Source organism: Moschus berezovskii, chromosome 4 (assembly GCF_049115385.1).
Source record: "Moschus berezovskii isolate FMDL1 chromosome 4, NW_MosBer_1.0, whole genome shotgun sequence".
Classification (NCBI taxonomy): domain Eukaryota; kingdom Metazoa; phylum Chordata; class Mammalia; order Artiodactyla; family Moschidae; genus Moschus; species Moschus berezovskii.
This window is the reverse complement of record NC_142463.1, coordinates 17,166,078-17,181,894: the sequence shown is the minus strand read 5'-3', so window position 1 is coordinate 17,181,894 and position 15,817 is coordinate 17,166,078. Positions and strand designations below refer to the sequence as shown.

The window sequence follows — 15,817 nt, the reverse complement described above, 5'->3', positions numbered from 1 at the left end:
CGGGGCTTCCTTCCGTTTTGACAACTGGCAAGTGTTACCTTGCCTGAGTCTCCTTGAGTGCTGAGGCCGGAGGACGTCCTCGGCGTTTTTTTGCTCGAGGCCCACGGGCATCCCATTCACTTGGATACAGTAAGTGCGGTACAGATTATTCTCCCTCAGGCTACGGGGCTTGGAATCCTTATCAGCCTTTGCAACCAAGACCATCGGAACCATCGTAGGTGCGGCTTCTTACCCTTTTTCACTAGTCTGGAGGCCCACGGAAGCGAAAACCGTGTTTATCCTCAGCGCTTAGAACAGCCTGGAATGTAAGGCTTGTTCAGTATATTCAGCACTTTCTTGAAGTCAGGCACTAAACTTTTAGTTCCAGTTCTCCCACAAGCTTCCGCTTTCATCATCTCCAAGTCACTTATTGCGGAGCAGCCAGAGCTTTTAAATGAATGTGCTTATAAGTCACTCCTGGCTTCTCTTATTTAGAGTAAAATCCAGTTTCTTACATAAGAGACCTACATTACATTATCTGGCTACCTACCTGGGACTCTAGCCTGTTCCTCTAGGTCACGGAGACTCGGATTCTATTTACGGCCTGTAAACTGATTTTAATATTCTTCTAGATCTTCATGAGGGTGGGGAGTGGTCTTGTAGGTCAAGTGTTAGCTCAGGTTATCAGTTAGGAACATTGCACTCAATCCAAAGTAGCCCTCTGCCACTCTTTTGGATAGATTACTGATTTTCTTCATGCCATTCACCATCCAGAATTATATGGTTTCCCCACCTCACCAGCTGCTTCACACTTGTTTATCTCCATGAAAATGAAAGTGGGTCCTTCCTAAAAACCGGGTTCCTTTGCAAAGCTTATGAATAACCTATCTAAAACGTTCCCTTTCTTGTCCACCTGTTTCCCTCAAGGTTTTTGAGTACCAAAGAAAAAGGGTTTGAGACAGCAGGCCCTTCTAGGACACTACTGTGTATAAAACTCTTTCTTATGTACCTGATTCCTTGTTTGTAGAAAGACTTGAGCCTCCTGGACCTTGTTCCAAAGAGCAGATCCAAACAGTTGCTAATGAAGGACATGAGGGAATGCAAAAACAAAGGAAAAGCAGTCACAGAATTATAGTTCAGGGACTTCCCTGGTGGGCCAGTGGTTAAGACTATGCTTCCAGCACACACATGGGTCTGATCTCTGGTCAGGGAACTATGATCCTGTCTGCTGCACAGCAATAAATAAATAAAATTTTAGTTCATTTTGTTGTACACCTGAAACAACATTGTTAATCAACTACAATTAAATGTAAAAAAAATTTGTATTTCAGTGATAAAACAGAGCCTTAGTCCCTCCTCATGGGATATATGTAATAATCTGATACGGATCTTTGAGTGCTGCAGGAACTAAAGCCCTCACCCAGGTGGAGGATGGTAACTACCTTCTGAGAAACCAGACTGGTGGGAACTAGAAGGTTGATGATTGAGATTCCTGGAATGTCACCCTGTTACCTCACTCAGAAGAAGGACATACACCCTACAGTCATCACCCCCAAATGATGCCTTTAAAAACTATTCCCTGAAAACTATTGGAAAGTTTGGGTCTTTCCAGCAGGAACCATCTGTTCTTGCATGGCCCATGCGATAAAACTTTCTCTCCTCCAAATTCTAAGTTTTCTATTTGTTCGTTCTCACTGTTCTGCAGGCACAGGGACTTGGGGTTTGCCAACAAAAAGTGAGACTTTCCTCATCTGTCTTCACAGGTGTGCCCACTATTGAATAGCACATAGTAGGGATTCAATAAATAGATTCAATGAATTGAATGAATTGGGTAAGTCTTGGATTTACTATCACAGCTATTATTTCCTATATCCTGTGACCACTCTTTCAGTCTGAGAAAGCAAGGTTACATATAAAAATTCAGTGTGTCTCAACTTAACAGGTCTTTTAAAATAACTTCCGGTTACTTTCCCTCTCCATTTGGTCTCCCTCTCTACTTCCAGTTGAAGATATATAAGAAAGAGGAGGAGAAAATGGCTGGGGGGAAGGGGAGGAGGAGAAGGAGCAGCAGAAATCATCCTTCAGTATAGTTTTATACCAACTATTTGGAATAATTTTTATATTGATAATATCCTATGTTGATGAGGTTACAGAAAAACTAGTACACCCAAACTGCTATTGAAAATAAATAATGATGTCTTAAGTATTTATTAAGCTGTGACTAAGGGCTGGGGTCGCAAAGAGTTGGACATGACTGAGCGACTGAACTGAACTGAAGTGCTGCATACATGGTTCATTTCATTTGGTCCTCACAACTCTATAGGATAGGAACCACTATTGCTCCCATTTTATGGATCAAGAAATTGAGGCTTGAAGAGTAAAACTATAGAAAGAATATGTTGACACAATCTTTTTTAAAACAATTCAACAAGTGATCTATCAAAGCTATATATCATTTATATCCTTTAACCCAATCATGCCCATCTTGTAAATGTGTTTTCTGGATAACTTAAGAGCTACATTTACAAAGACTTGCATCACAGCAATAATCTTAAATAGTAAAAAAGTAGAAACAAGTGTCAAACAACAGGAGAGTTTGTAGGACAACATGATAGGATATCATATGGTTACTAAAAGAATAATTATGAAGACTGCTGAAATATGGGGAAAGGTTTTATGATAAATTTAAAATCAGACTATGAAAATGAATATACAGTATAATCATTTAAAATATATACATTTGAATAAGAACCAGAAAAGGATAAATGAAAGTAATTGTGTTAAAAATGTGGGCCTTATAGGTTTTTTTCTTTCTCAAATATTTGCTTTAAGGTGATTACATTATTTTTTCTTTTAAATTAAAAAATATAATACCCATGACAATAAAAATAGATAGAATGCTGAATTAGCCATATATGTGCTCTGCTGAACAACAGCCTTATTAAACCACTGAATTTATGTCATGACATTGACCAATACTAGGCATTTGAGGATACCAAAAAAACTTGAGAAATCCATTTGCAGAACAGGTTTAATGAATTTGTCAACAATTTTGAAGATTCCTGGTTGACGTCCAGTGAGGATCTGCCCAAACTCTTCTCCAAGTCGTGTTCCGACTTCACGCCCAAGCTTCAGGTTAGCAGTTTTGATCAGTCTATTTTAGACACCAATGATTTTCTAGATCTGACTCCCTTTTATTCTTGAATGAGGTGTGTTTCTTTTGGCGAAGCCACGTTTATGTATCCAGCTTCAGAATTCTGTGAACACGAAAGGGACTCGAGGGACTTGGGGTTTGCCACTGTTTCTTCTAACCTCTGTTCTTCAGTCTCTCGAAGACTTCCAGCTGACTCTACCAAATCTGTTCCTGAAAAACTAAGAAGGGCCTTATGTGAGGACCACATAAAATGGACTCTTTTCTACCTTAAGTCTGGATTAAGTCAGGATTCTGTCAAGTGTGAAGGTGAAGTGGTAGCAAGGGTAGAAGGAGTTACAAGAAGATTTAGATACTAAATATAGAGAAAATTACCTCTAAATACTATGCTTTCTCAGGCCAGCAACTAGAACTAGCTAGGCAGCCGTGACTCTCAGGCATGCAAATGATGGCCTTGATTTTACTAACCTGGAGTTTTGTAAGTACATGGTTTTATTCAATATTTCAGATTCAGGGATGTCACGAACTGTTGTTTCCTTAAAAGAAAGGATGAGTATTAAATTATAATCATAGGCCATTGGTGATATGTATTTTTATACATATTTTTGGTTAAAAGTGTAATCCCCTCATACCTATTAGACTAGCTATCACCAAAAAGACAAGAGATAACAAATGCTGGAGAAGATATGGAAAAAAGGGAACCCTTCTACACTGTTGGTGGGAATGTAAATTGGTACAGCCACTGTGGAAGAAAGTATGAAGGTTCCTAAAAAGTTAAAAAGAGAACTACCGTGTGATCCAGCTGTCTCACTTCTGGGTACGTACCTGGCAGAAGTGAAATCGCTGTCCCAAAGAGATATCTATATTCCATGTTTAGAGGAGCTTTATTTACAATAGCCAAAATATGGACAACTTAGGTGTCCATGATGGATGCATGTATAAAGAATATGTGTACAATATAATGGCAACCCACTCCAGTGTTCTTGCCTGGAGAATCCCAGGGATGGAGGAGCCTGGTGGGCTTCCGTCTATGGGGTCACACAGAGTCGGACACGACTGAAGTGATTTAGCAGCAGCAGCAGCATAGTACTATTCAGCAAAATGAAAATTTTTTAATAAGGAAACCCTGCCATTTGTGACAGCATGAATGGACCTTAAGGTCATCATGCTGAGTAAAATAAGTCAGAGAGAAAGACAGATACTGTATGATCTTACATATGCTTGGAGTTTAAAAAAAAAAACAACCTTCTTCAAACAGAGACCAGATTTGTGGTTGTCAGGGATGGGGGAATTAGGTGAATGTGATAAGTGGTATGAACTTCCTCTCGTAAGAGAAATGAGTTCTTGGGATGTATTGTAAGACATGATGACTATGCTTAACAGAACTGCATTGTATATGTTGAAAGTTGCTAAGAGAGTAGAATTTAAAAGTTCTCACAACGAGGGAAAAAAAAATTGTACCTATATGAGATGATGGATGTTATCTAGTCTTACGGTGGTGATCATTTTGTAATAAATACATATAATAAATCATTATATTGTATACTTTAAGCTTAAATGTTATATGTTTATACCATCAAAATTGAAGGGATATAATCCCTAATATCTATGGTATATTTGACAGTTATTCATCTCATACTTTTAACAACAAAAAACCAAACAACCGGATTAAAAAAATGGGCAGAAAAGCTAAATATTTTCCCCCAGGAAGACATACAGATAGACAACAGGCACATGAAAAGATGTTGAACAACACTTAATTACTAGGGAAATACAAATCAAAACCACAATGAGATATTACCTCATACCCGTTAAAATGGCTGTTATCAAAAAGGCAAGAAATAACAAGTGCTGTCAAGGATGTGGAGAAAAGCAAACCCTCATACACTGTTGGTGGGATTGTAAACTGATACAGCCACCGTGGAAAACAGTATGAAGAATCCTGAAAAAATTAAGAGCTACCACACGTTCCAGTCCCACTTCTGGGTATTTCTCTGAAGAATATGACAACAGTAATTTGAAAAGTGTATGTGGACTTCCCTGGTGGTCCAGTGGTTAAGAATCTGCCTGCTAAAGCAGATGACACAGATTCAGTCCCTGATCAGGGAAGAGTCTATGCTGGGGGGGCGACACAGCGACTGCCGAGCGCATGCGCCACAACTGCCGAAGCTCACACTCGAGCCCCTGCTCTTCAGCAAGAAAAGCCACTGCAATAAGCAGTCTGCATCACAACTCGAGAGAACCCTCCGTTCACGGCAGCTAGAGAAAGCCCTTGCACGGCATTGAAGACCCAGGGTAGCCTATGTACATATTAATAAATAAAGTTTTTTAAAAAAGAAAAGCTGTGGCATTATTTGCAATAGTCAAGATATGGAGACGCCCTAAGTGCCTTCAATGCTTGAATGGTGGATAAAGACTATAAATATATAAAGATGAAATTCTGCCATCTGTAACAATGTGGGTGGACAACAAGGTATTATGCTAAGTGAAATAAGTCAGAGAGAAAGACGAATACCATATGATTTAGCTCACTTGGTTTCTTCCCTTGCAGCTCAGTTGTTATAGAATCTGCCTGCAATGCAGGAGACTGGATTCAACTCCTGGTCAGGAAAATCTCCTGGAGAAGGAAATGGCAACCCACTTCAGTATTCTTGCCTGGAGAATCCCATGGGCAGAGGAGCTTGGCAGGCTACAGTCCGTGGGGTCTCAAGAGTAGAACACAACTTGGTGACTAAACCTACCTTAATTCATGTAACTCATGTGGAATAATAAGCAAACAAAAATAAACAGATACAGAGAACAGAGTAGTGGTTACCAGAGGGGGAAGTGGGTGAGGGTGAAATGGGCAGAAGTGTTCTACTGTATGGTAATGAATAGAAACTGTAAATTTTTGGTGGTGAGCATGCTGTAGTGTATACAGAAGTCAAGGTATAATTGTTATATACATGAAACCTATATAATGTTATAAACCAATGTTAGGGTAGGTAAGTTTAGTTGCTAAGTCATGTCCGACTCTTGCGACCCCATGGACTGTAACCTGCCAGGCTCCTCTGTGCATGGGATCTCCAGGCAAGAGTACTGTAGTGGGTTGCCATTTCCTGCTCCAGATCTCCCTGACTGAGGAATTGAACCTAGAGAACCTGCACTGCAGACAGATTCATCACCAACTGAGATACGAGGGAAAAAACCAATGTTACCTCAAGAAATAAAATGAGTTTTAAAATAATAAATGCCAGACTTTCTATATTAGTGCTTTTCACTGCTAGCCTGCTTTTCTTTTCTGTTTTTAAACTATGAAATTATGATAACACATTAATAGGAGACTTGGAAGATACAGAAAAAAGTTACACATAACTGCTAGCCTGCTTTTTTATATCTACTTTTCTATATGAATAACCTCATATTAGCTGATGTAATCATTCCATTATATTTACCTAGGTAAGCTTTTACTTAATACTCTGGTAGACATTTTCTGTCCCTTTATAACATTAAAAAAGTTACCTGTTTTGAGCTCCATGACCTTTTAAATTTTCATTTATTTATTTGTTTACTTTTGGCTGCACTGGGTCTTCATTGGTTTTTGTGCGGGCTTTCTCTAGTTGTGGCAATCGAGGGCTACTTTTCATTGTGAATGGGCTTCTCACTGCAGTGGCTTCTCCTGTTGCAGAGAACAGGCTCTAGGCTTCAGTAGTTGCTGCTCTTGACCTCTAGAGCAGAGGCTCAGTTGTGGCGCATGGGCTTAAGTTGCTCCAAGGCATATGGAATCTTCCTGGACCAGGGATCGAACCTGGGTCCCCTGCACTGGCAGGCAGATTTTATCCACTGCGCCACCAGGGAAGTCCACCATGACTTTAAAAACCAAATATTCTTTCTCAGAAAAATATAGACCAAAACAGACCAGAGACGTGGTCACAGAGCATATGAAGAGCATGTTGGAAACTGGGAGTTTTACCCTGAAGACTGCAGGAAGTTCTTGCACAGCGTTGAGTCGTCTGCTCAGACTACGTGTATTTTCTAAAGACCCCTTCCACTACAGACTAAGAACCACAGGACTTACAAGACAAAGGCTGGGAAGATGGGAGAGGGGAGATGAGACATATCTTTCCATGGCCCTAATCCAATAAGCAGGATCTACTGTGAAATATCCTGGGAAGAAAGGCCTAGCAGATGAAATAAGCCAGGGAAGAAAGCAAGCAGGCTCCATCCTGGATTCAGAATACAGCTCTGCTTACTGAAGTCCCTCACCAGCCAGACCCTGGATCTCATCTGAATGTAGACTATTTGCTGCATCTCTCTGGACTTGGCTACTTGCCTGCCAGGACTTTTGTAACATAATTGCATTTCTCTGACTCAGATGTTCTCCTTTGACTTGACTCCTTGCCACACCAGACTAGCTTCACTTTACCTTTCTGAGCCTCAGATGGGTTCATCTCTCAAGATGGGAATGGAATAATACAAGGCAAACAGGGTAGCTGAGAAGGAGGCATCTGTGTGAGGACATTTAACATACTTTCATTCGCAAATATCTATGGAGCACCTGTTCATAGATACAGTGACATATGAGATGTAACCCTTGTCCTCCAGGATGTCACTGCTGAAATGATGACAGAAGTGAAAAGGTGATGACAGTACAGTGTGTTAGGGAAGAAGCTGGGAGGCATACACAAAGTGTTTTGGGATCACATCGGAGGAGGCTTGTCGAACAAAAGCTGACCCGATGAAGAGCAAGTTGGCCAAGAGCTGTCTCAAGGCCTGCTGCCTGGGTGTGCAGCCAGTGAACTTCTGCCATAGTCCACCAAGGCCAAGTTCAGGCTACAGCTTCATGCAGAAGGTGAAGGGAAGAGAGAAGACAGCAGCCTTACCTTCCCTCTGTGGATCTGGATGCTCTTTATGATACGCTCTAGGAGACCAACCTCCTGTGTGAGCTGGAGACGGTTTTTCCGTAGCTGCTTATTTTCTTCATCCAGGAAAAGTGCTCTAAGAATGGCATAGATCAGAGGTGTAACTTAACATTTCTGGATCATCAAAAAACTCTCTTCCACTTCCCACTAGCTCTGGGTCTTAGCCCATTGCCAGATTTTAGAACCAACTTTGCCAGAATAATTCCCACCATATTCCAAAACCAAGTGAAAATGAGTAAGCTTCTGGCTTATACACAGTCATTAAATAGAGAATAGAGACACACTCTGCAAGAACACGAAAGGCAAAGTTCCAGCCCTTGAGAAACCTAAGAAATGATGTGATACCATTTAGGGGCGGGACTCTGCATGCCTTCGAACACTGTAGTCACACGGCCTGCATCTGGTTCTGGTATCAGTCACCCCGTGTTTTTGTTTCAGTAGTAGTAGAAGAAGTAAAAACAATAGTAGTATTAGTAGCAGCAGCAGCCATTTTACCAAGTACTTACCACGTATGTAGGCACTGCCAACTATCTATACAGCTCATGCATGCTAAGTGCTTCAGTTGTGTCCAACTCTTTGCAATCCTATGGACCATAGCCCACCAGGCTTCTCTGTCCATGGGATTCTCCAGACAAGAATACTGGAGTGGGTTGTCAGGCCCTCCTCCAGGGGATCTTCCCAACCCAGGGATTGAACCAGCATCTCTTTTATCTCCTGCATTGGAAAGTGAGTTCTTTACCACTAGTGCCACCTGGGAAGCCCATCTATACAGTAAACACTTAAAACTTTTCACGTATTAGCTCCTTTAATCCTCACGAGCCCATGAAATAGATACTGTTATTAAGCCTATTTTGCAGGTAAGGAAACTGAGGCTCAGAATGGGGAAAGTAACTTATGTAAAAAGATAAAACCAGAAAGTCATAGAGCTGAGATGCCAGCCTTATTCTCAGTCTACCTTGAAACCATAGATGCCAAAACATAAACATGAGTGTCAACACACATACAACAGGATGGACCAGGATGAACACAGCTGGGTCTTTGGGAGGCAGTCCTGCCATGAAAGAGCCTATCTGAATGCCCAGCTCACATTCTCCATGATACTTTTCTCTAATTTCACAGTTTCTGCCACTTGTATGAACTGCTAAAAACAGCCGAATGGCAGAGAAACAGTTATGGGACAAGTCTGCAAACTCAAAAGACCACCTCTGGAATGATCTCTTTGTGGAGGGAGAAATATCCTCTTTGTGGAGCTCACAGGCTGCTGGGGCAGGCACCTACCTGCTTTGGACAGAAGATATTATCCTTTTGTTGCTGTAAATCAATTCTTCTTGTTCTGTGACCTGCTCCAGAAGTTTCCTTTTTTCTAGGAGCAGGATATCATTTTGGGTGGTGATCTGGTGCTGGAATGCCTTCTCCTAGGGATCACAAGTCTTCATAATTACTCCAGCAGGAGAAAGGATTACACATTTAAGAGCATCAGCCTGTTTCTAAACTCAACAGCAAATTGTCTTGCAAACATCTTTTTCTCCTGTCTTCTTTGTCTGTCGGTACCTGTTTGCTGACATTGTCAGCTAGATCATTCTCCTATTTATCTTGGTTATTTTATGCTACGTATTTGTTTTGACATTTATTCATTCTTTTGGGTTAATATTTTTTAATGTCTGAACACTCAACTTCCAATAAGGTCCCAATGCTCTCATCTGTATTCTAATTCTGTAGGTATCAAGTCACTAATAAATACAACTAAATTCTCTGGAGCTCCATATTGAGAAAGATTTCCATATAACATATTTCCATCTGCTTTGTAGTTACAGTTTTTTAAGGCAAAGGAAGATGGAACTGTAGCCACCTCACTTGAAAAGCAGCGTCAGGGTTTCAGTTGCTTGGCATGTCAGCCAGGTATTGAGAGTACTCTTGCAGTGATAATGTTGAAATGATTTCTAGCTTGACATCATGTTTCATTTTCTACCAACATCTTCCCTGAAAGCAATAGCCAATGAAGTTATAGCTAAAACAATACAGGATTACATTTTGTGAAAAAACACTAACATCCTTACATTGAGTCAGCAGATTATTAGTAAATATCACAGTTGGTTAGGAGTTCAGAAGCTCACAAGTGTAGAATTGCTCTTCTCTCTTCACCAAGGACCTGTTAGTGGTAATAGGTAAGTGCCTTCTCCTATTTGTGTTTGTTCCCACCTTCCTTCGTGGGATGGGCATGAATGGGAGTGGGAGGAGAGTAAGGACCTCTGGCAGATGGGTGAATCACATTGTTAGGAGGGGCAACTTTCTTTTAATAAGGTACTGTTAATAATATAGATCATTCAGAAAAGACTGTCCACATATGTGGTATCTAAAAAAACTCAATAACAAAAAACCAGACTCATCGATACAGAGAACAGATTGGATTGTTGGCTGCGAGAATTGAAGTCCATGGGGTGGCAAAGAGTCGGGGGCAAAGGGGGAGAGGGGTGGGCAAAATGGGTGAAGGCAGTCAAAGGTACAAAATGTCCAGTTATTAGTAAGTTATAAGGATGTAATGTACAGTGTGTGACTATAGTAATACTGTATTGCATATGACAAAGTTGCTAAGATAGGTGATCTTAAAAGTTCTCATCACAAGAAAAAACATTTGTAACTATGGGTGGTGATGCATGTTAATTAGACTTATTGTGGTGGACCTATATACAAATACTGAATCGTGCTGTATAACTAAATAATGTAATAATGCTGTAAACATAATATTATGTCAATTATAATTCAAAATAGAAGGGAAGGAAGAAAAGAGAGGAAGGGAGAGAGGGAAGAGGAAAGGCTGTCCATTTATTAGTCTATTATTAAGGAACTGTAAGGAAGGAGATTACAGCATGTTTTGAAACTTTTCCATATTTTAAAGTCCTTCATCCAGGACCCTTCAGTGTCTAACAACGGTCTCCCCTGTTGCTATTTAAATACATTTATGGTAAGGATTGAGAGTAGAAGCAGCCACCTGACGAATAATAATCTCTGCAGTTATAACTGGATTAGAAAGGAAATTGAGTTGGGCCAGCTGACACCCTGTCCGTCTGAAATACTGTATTTTTTGGAGTCAGGACGCCTGCTGTAATAATAGGATACAATATTGTGGAAACCTGGTTTGGGTGGCCACACAGAGGATTCAGCTGGCTCACTGAGTAAGAGAAGGCTGAAGGAATGTAGCCGCCCAAAAGTGGCATTATTTTCTGGAGATTTTGTGCTTAAAAGTGAGTCCAGGATTTGTATGCTTGGGGCTCTGGGTCACAGGCCCTAACATAAGTAAAATCAAGAGCTCCAGGTTTGTACTTATGTGGTACATTTACTGATTAACACGCTTCTAAGAGATTTTATCATACCTCAGTCAGTAAAGAATCTGCCTGCAATGTAGGAGTCCAGGGTTTGATTCCTGGGCTGGAAAGATCCCCTGGAGAAGGGAATGGCAACCCACTCCAGTATTCTTTCCTGGGAAAAATTCCATGGCTGATGTCCATGGGGTCACAAAAGATGGACATGGCTTAGCGACTAAGCCACCACCGCCAAGAGACTACACTAAGAAGAAAGTAACATCTATCAAGATCTGTATGTGCCAAGTGGTCCCACTTTAGGCATTGTATTTTAATCCTCACAGAGGCCTTGTGAGGTAGGGATTCACATTTTCACAAGAAAAGGACGCAAAGGGACTCGGGGAAGGTCACAGAACTATTAAGTAGCAGGGCTAGCCTTTGCATGCAAGCCTGTCCAAGGCCAACCGCAACAACTCTTTCCTCGCCTCTGGTTATTTGCAGCCTCTAGTAAATTTCATGGAGACCTGTGACTCTTTGGGTAGGTGTTCTAGTTCCCCAGGGCTGCTGTAACAGAGTACCACAAACTGGGCAGCTTAAAACAATAGGAATTTGTTGTTTTAATTCCTACAAGTTGTTGACAGGGTTAGTTCTGGGGGCACTGAGGGAAGAGTCTGTCCCATGTCTCCCTCCTAACTGATGAATGCTGCCAATCCTTGGGGCTCCTTGGTCTGTGGCTTCAACCTGTGCTTCATCATCACGTGGCCTTTCTCCCCTGTGTACGTCTTTTCCTCTTCATATGATGATACTAGTCATATTGGATTTGGGGTTCACGCTAATCTAGTATGACCTCATCTTGACTGTTTATACCTGCAAACTTCCAAATTAGGTCACATTCTTTGGTTCCGGGTGGCCACGAATTTGAGGGGTATACTCTTCAACACAGTACAGTCAGGAAACATGCCTGCTGAAAGCAGGAGGCAGGTGCCACCAGGAAGAATGGGTAGTGCAGAGTAGGCTGATGGTATTTCCCATGGGCCCATGAACAAGAGCTGCTACTTTCTCCTGTTATACTTTCTGCGTTGCCTTCCTAACCTGGATCCAAGTCTTCAAAAGTTTGGTGAGTTAGTGCCAAAATAGGAGGGTACTGTAAAATCTAACTTGTTTTCCATTCTCACTGCAGTTTAAAGTAACAGGAGGATTAAAAAAAAAAACTTAAAAACACAACATTGGTGACCCATCTCTTATAATCCTCACGTTTTATTACAGTCATCGAGGGAGTCTTATTGTGGAGTCCTATAATAGCCCATGGAATAACTGAATTTACATAAATTGTTTTGGTATCCTTGGCACATAGTGGTGATATGATAAAAATTTGGTGGGTGTAGAAAGGAGTAATTTAGGACTGAGGACAATGTTTTCAAAATTCTGAAATGGGTTGGGGATCTCTAGAAGGGAAACATTTCTGGCCAAATCAGTTGCTCTCCCTTTTGAACTGATGTAGTTTATTGCTCTCAAGGCCATTCTGCACTGGGTCCCATTCATCTGTTCTGTTTACTTTCTGCCAAAACCAGAAAGTCACAGGGGGTGACCAGACAAAGAAACCAGAAAGATTTAGAAAACAGCCTGAAGGTGCTAGTCAGATAGAAGAACAGGGGTCACCTGTTTTCATTGCCATTTAAAATGGACAGAAATGTGAGACCAAATGAGGGCTGCACAAAGCAGGAATGAGTTGTGGAGGCTGGTTTGGAAGTCTCAGCTAAAGGGTGATTAACAGATACACTACCATATGTAAAACAGATAGCCTGTGGGAATTTGATAGATGATGCAGGGAACTCTACCTAGAGGGGTGGGATCAAGCGGGAGATGGGAGGAGGTTCAAGAGGGAGGGAGCATATATATACACCTATCACTGATTCACGTTGATGTATGGCAGAAACCAACACAATATTGTAAAAGCAATTAACCTCCCATTAAAAATAAATTTAAAAATTTTATTAAAAATATGTATATATATATATATAAAGAAAAGGCACTTTCATTTGAAGGCAAGATGCCAGCCCTAAGCAGCAATGCAGAGTATTTTCTGTGTCCAGTTTGACCTAGCATCACTCTGAGTCTTACATACTTTTGGGCAGGGCTTAAACAATTACTCAAACTGAAAAAGGTGCAAAGAAAAGAAATGGAAACCTGGGCTGTGAAGAGGCCACAAACACATCAAAAATCAAGTGTGCTTCCTCCAGGTGCCCAACACCAGCAGGACCGGTGAGTGCTCCACCTTCCCCCTCACCTTTTCCATTTGCTGCCGCAGGGCTCCAACCTCATTTTCAAGTTGTTTGATTCTCTCATTTCGGAGTTCTACTTCATCAACTAAACGATCCTTGACTTTGTGCAGCTTGACTTTGTAGTAATGATGTTTCTGATTATAGTTTCTACAAAAGTAAATTTAAATATAGGCGCACCTGAACACAGTGAAAATTTATTTTGCCTCCTTGAGTAGCACCTTTCTTGGGTTCCTCTTCTTGCTTTGTCAGGGTGGGTCCCAGAGATGAAGACTTGTTCTGCCTCACATCCATAGGACTTATCACCCAAGTCGGGGAAATGGGCCAAGTAGAACCTCCCCCATGACACCAGATTCAGTCATCCCCAACACAGGAAACTCCTTGACTCTGGTCCCTGACATCTAAAAATTTTGAGTCCTACTCCACTGAACTAGTCATTAGTTTAAAATTTTCTGGTTCTGGGCTATACCCTTGGACAGTGATAGAACCCACTCTGTCCTGTCGATTTTCCAGATAACTGAAAGTTTGCTTTCACTCGTCTTGAGTTTAGACTTCTAAATGCCAATTCTATCTAGATCTCTGCTCAAGACTTTTATTCTGATTCTGACATTAATTTACCACCAATAAATACATAAAAAGATGTTCAACATTATTATTATTAAGAAAATGCAAATAAAAATACAGTGAGATACCTCTTCACACAGGAGAATGGCTAAAATAAAAAAAGGTAATGAAGTACTGGCAGGACTTCTCTGGTGGTCCAGTGGCTAAGACTCTCCTATGTAGTGGCTCCAGGTTGGGTCCCTGGTCAGGTAACTAGATCCCACATACCACAATGAAGAGTTTGCACACCGCAACAAAGATCAAAGATCCCGCACAATGCAACGAGGACCCGGTACAGCCAAATAAATAAATAAACACATATAGTTTTTAAAAAGTACTGGCAAGGATGTGGAGAAATTGGAATACTCATATACTGCTGGTTGGACTGTCAAATGGAAAAGACCTAGCAGTTTCTCAAATGGTTAAACATAGAGAACCATATGACCTAGCGATTCCATTCCTAGGTATATACCTAAGAGAAATGAAAACATATGCCCACACAAAAATTTGTACATGAATGTTCATAGTAGCACTATTCATAATGGTCAAAAGGTGAAAACAACCTAAATTTCCATTAACTGATGAATAAATAAACACATATGGAGTATCTGTATAATGGAACATTATATAGCTATAAAAAAGGAATGAAGTACAAATATATGCTACAACATGAATGAACTTTGAAGGCACTATGCTAGGTGAATGAAGCCAGTCACAAAGGACCACATATTATACAATTCCATTCATATGAAATGTCCAGAAGGGACAAATACAGAGTGAAAGAAAGTACATTAGTGGTTGCCTGGGGCTGGGAATAAGGAGGGAAACCAGGAATGGAGGGTATACCTAAAGGATTTCTTTAGGTAATGAAATGTTCTAAAATTTATTGTAGTGATGGATTACAAAGCCTCTGAATTATACACTTTCAATGAGTGAATTGTACAGTATGTGAATTACATCTTAATAACATTCAGAAAACAAAGATCATGGCATCTGGTCCCATCACTTCATGGGAAATAGATGGAAAAACAGTGGAAACAGTGTCAGACTTCATTTTTTTGAGCTCCAAAATCACTGCAGATGCTGATTGCAGCCATGAAATTAAAAGACGCTTACTCCTTAGAAAGAAAGTTATGACCAACCTAGATTGTATATTAAAAAGCAGAGACATTACTTTGCCAACCAAGGTCCGTCTAGTCAAGGCTATGGTTTTTCCTGTGGTCATGTATGGATGTGAGAGTTGGACTGTGAAGAAAGCTGATCGCTGAAGAATTGATGTTTTTGAATTGTGGTGCTGGAGAAGACTCTTGAGAGTCCCTTGTACTGCAAGGAGATCCAACCAGTCCATTCTAGAGGAGATCAATCCTGGGTGTTCATTGGAAGGACTGATGCTAAAGCTGAAACTGCAATACTTTGGCCACCTCATGCGACGAGTTGACTCATTGGAAAAGACTCTGATGCTGGGAAAGGTTGGGGGCGGAAGGAGAAGGGGATGACAGAGAATGAGATGGCTGGATGGCATCACCGACTCTATGGACATGAGTTTGAGTGAACTCTGGGAGTTGGTGATGGACAGGGAGACCTGGCGTGCTGTGATTCATGGGG

The 15,817-nt window shown here is 40.9% G+C and overlaps 1 protein-coding gene across 3 annotated transcripts in view; it reads right to left on the bottom strand.

The window, feature by feature from the left end:
- Window positions 1-3,173: 3,173 nt before the first annotated feature.
- The window catches only part of CCDC30 (coiled-coil domain containing 30), a 117,080-nt gene continuing 104,436 nt past the window's right edge, over window positions 3,174-15,817 (bottom strand). For all 3 annotated transcript variants that reach the window (XM_055403753.2, XM_055403754.2, XM_088835196.1), the window contains 5 exons: window positions 13,618-13,759; window positions 9,310-9,446; window positions 7,993-8,107; window positions 3,599-3,666; window positions 3,174-3,351 (listed from right to left, as the gene is read on the bottom strand). In XM_055403753.2, the coding sequence (XP_055259728.2) occupies window positions 3,174-3,351; window positions 3,599-3,666; window positions 7,993-8,107; window positions 9,310-9,446; window positions 13,618-13,759 (640 nt within the window). The remainder of the gene's footprint in view (window positions 3,352-3,598; window positions 3,667-7,992; window positions 8,108-9,309; window positions 9,447-13,617; window positions 13,760-15,817) is intronic.